Genomic DNA, 2,324 nt, shown 5'->3' on the forward strand with positions numbered 1-2,324 from the left:
GGGCACAGTGGGAGGGCTTCTGCAGTTCTGGCCCCACTGGTGGACCTCCTGATGACACCTGGGTTTTGGCCACTGGCCTGATCCAACATGGCTTCTCTTGTGTCCTTATGTCTGGGGCAGTGATGCTCTGTCTTCTTGGTGCTTGGGGGACCACAGTGGGAGGGCTTCTGGTGTCCTGGCCCCACTGCTGGACCTCTTGATGGTCCCTGGGTTTTGGCCACTGTGTGACACAGAGTGTTGGACTGGATGGGCCATGGCCTTATCCAACATGGCTTCTCTTATGTCTGGGGCAGTGATGCTCTGTCTTCTTGGTGCTTGAGGGGGGCAAGAGTGGTAGGGCTTCTGGAGTTCTGGCCCCGCTGGTGGACCTCCTGATGGCACCTGGTATTTTTGGCCACTGTATGACACAGAGTGTTGGACCGGATGGGCCACTGGCCTGGCTCCTCTTATGTTCTGATGTGATGGGGAAAGACAGTCTCCGAAAGTGACACTCATGATCTGTAAATCATGTCTCCATTTTCTTCTCCCAAGGAAGAGAAAAACCCGAACACAGAGTTCTTTCTGAAGAATGTAGTCCTGACAACGCTTAACATATTTTTTGCTGGGACCGAAACTGTCAGCACCACCTTGCGTTACGGCTTCCTGATTCTGCTGAAGTACCCAGAGATCGAAGGTGATTGTGGAAGGAGGGAGGGAAAGTGCAGCCTTTCTAGCAGGGCAAAAGAGGCTTTGGTTGGAATCTGTCCCAGAGTTAAATGTCAAGAATGCTGTAGGCTTCCAGGTGTGTGAGTTCTTCAGCATGTGTGGGAAAGGCCTGGCAGAGACCACTGAAGGCTGCGCAAACTGTCCACGTGGCTGGCTTCCCATTGTTATGGGGAGTTCCATTCCAGGAGGAAATGTGAGCACACCTTTCTCCGACATACTTCCTGTGTTCCCGGCTGTGCACCATGCTGTTCAACTGGGAATACAACAGCAGAAGCCCGTTGGATTCCTTGTTGGTTCTCAGGAAGGTGCATCTGTAATTGAACCCGTATAAATACCGTCTTTACGTCCTGTGGCTTTCTCAACAGAAAAGGTCCGTCAGGAGATAGACCAGGTGATCGGCAGGAACCGTGGCCCCAACATGGACGACCGCCCACAAATGCCCTACACCGAGGCCGTGATCCATGAGATCCAGAGGTTCTCTGACATGATCCCCATGGGGCTCGCACGGCGTGTGATCCGTGACACCCAGTTCCGAGGATACACAATCCCCAAGGTATGGCTTATGGCTCAGTCACCCTTCCCAAGAAGTCTCTGTCCGTTCCATCATCACTGTGGAGTGGTGTGATAAAACCGGGCGATTAGATCTGTTTAGTTTCCAGAGGGCATGTAAAGCTGAATTGTTTAGTAGCTGTTGTAGATTTTCCGGGCTGTGTGGCTGTGGTCTTGGCATTGTAGGACCTGATGTTTCGCCACTAGCTGTGACGGGCATGCTCAGAAGTATAACACAGAAAGATAGAGTACTCTCTGTGTCCAAGTGTCGACAACATACAGAATTGTTTAGGTTAGTCTTTGGAGGGTGACCACATGTTTAGGCTGTTTTAATAGTGGTTATGGGGATAGCCACATATTTTTAACATTTTAATGTTAAATCTTTTATATTTGTTATTTGTTTTTATGTTGTTTTTAACCTTATTGGTTTTCATGTTCTAAGTCACCGTGAGGCCCTTTGGGTGAGCGGCGACTTAAAATCTAATAGACAAACAAAACAAATAAAATGGATTCAGCTGCAGGAGTTAAGTCCCAAAATTAAAGCAACGCTGAGAAATCTGTAACTTCCCACATGGCAAAATTGGAGTTGATCTAGGTGAGTTGTCACCTGTGCTATTCTCATCTTCCAAAGACGCATGAAAATCCTGAAAAGACTTAGCACGCCAGGAACAAGCAAAAGTGTTTGGGAACCAGAATTATATACGGGCCATGACTCAGCGTCTGAGCATATATACCTGGCAGGGCAAAAATTCCAAGGTCCCTGCCCAAGACCCCCACTCAAAGGAGGGGAGAAGAGGCCTCAGGTACCCACTGCTTGCCAGCGCTGGTAACACAGGGTCTGTTTTGAGTACTTTTAGCTCTCCTTCCTCTATATAGACTCAAAGAGATTTGCAGTTACAATTTAAAACATATCCATCAATGGGGTTTTCATGTCTAAAATCTATGTCTCCATGGTGGCCTGCTCTAGTCCTTGAGTGCTTACAGACTCCTGGAGGAAGAGAACAGGTTAAATTCCCAGACTACTCATACCTCTGCAACCCTCTTTTCTCACATATGAACTGTTTGGCCGA

At 48.5% G+C, this 2,324-nt stretch overlaps 1 protein-coding gene across 1 annotated transcript in view; it reads left to right on the top strand.

Annotated features, from left to right (window-relative positions):
* Nucleotides 1-1,258, top strand: part of LOC107106815 (cytochrome P450 2A13-like) — a gene marked incomplete at its 3' end in the record, with an annotated part of 19,268 nt that extends 18,010 nt beyond the window's left edge. The window contains exons 7-8 of the mRNA XM_015407020.1: nucleotides 530-673; nucleotides 1,071-1,258. Coding sequence (XP_015262506.1) covers nucleotides 530-673; nucleotides 1,071-1,258 — 332 coding nt within the window. The remainder of the gene's footprint in view (nucleotides 1-529; nucleotides 674-1,070) is intronic.
* Between the last annotated feature and the right edge of the window lie 1,066 nt (nucleotides 1,259-2,324).

The sequence above is a fragment of the Gekko japonicus genome, unplaced genomic scaffold (assembly GCF_001447785.1).
Source record: "Gekko japonicus isolate JY-2015 unplaced genomic scaffold, Gekko_japonicus_V1.1 scaffold2024, whole genome shotgun sequence".
In the NCBI taxonomy this organism is placed as follows: Eukaryota; Metazoa; Chordata; class Lepidosauria; order Squamata; family Gekkonidae; genus Gekko; species Gekko japonicus.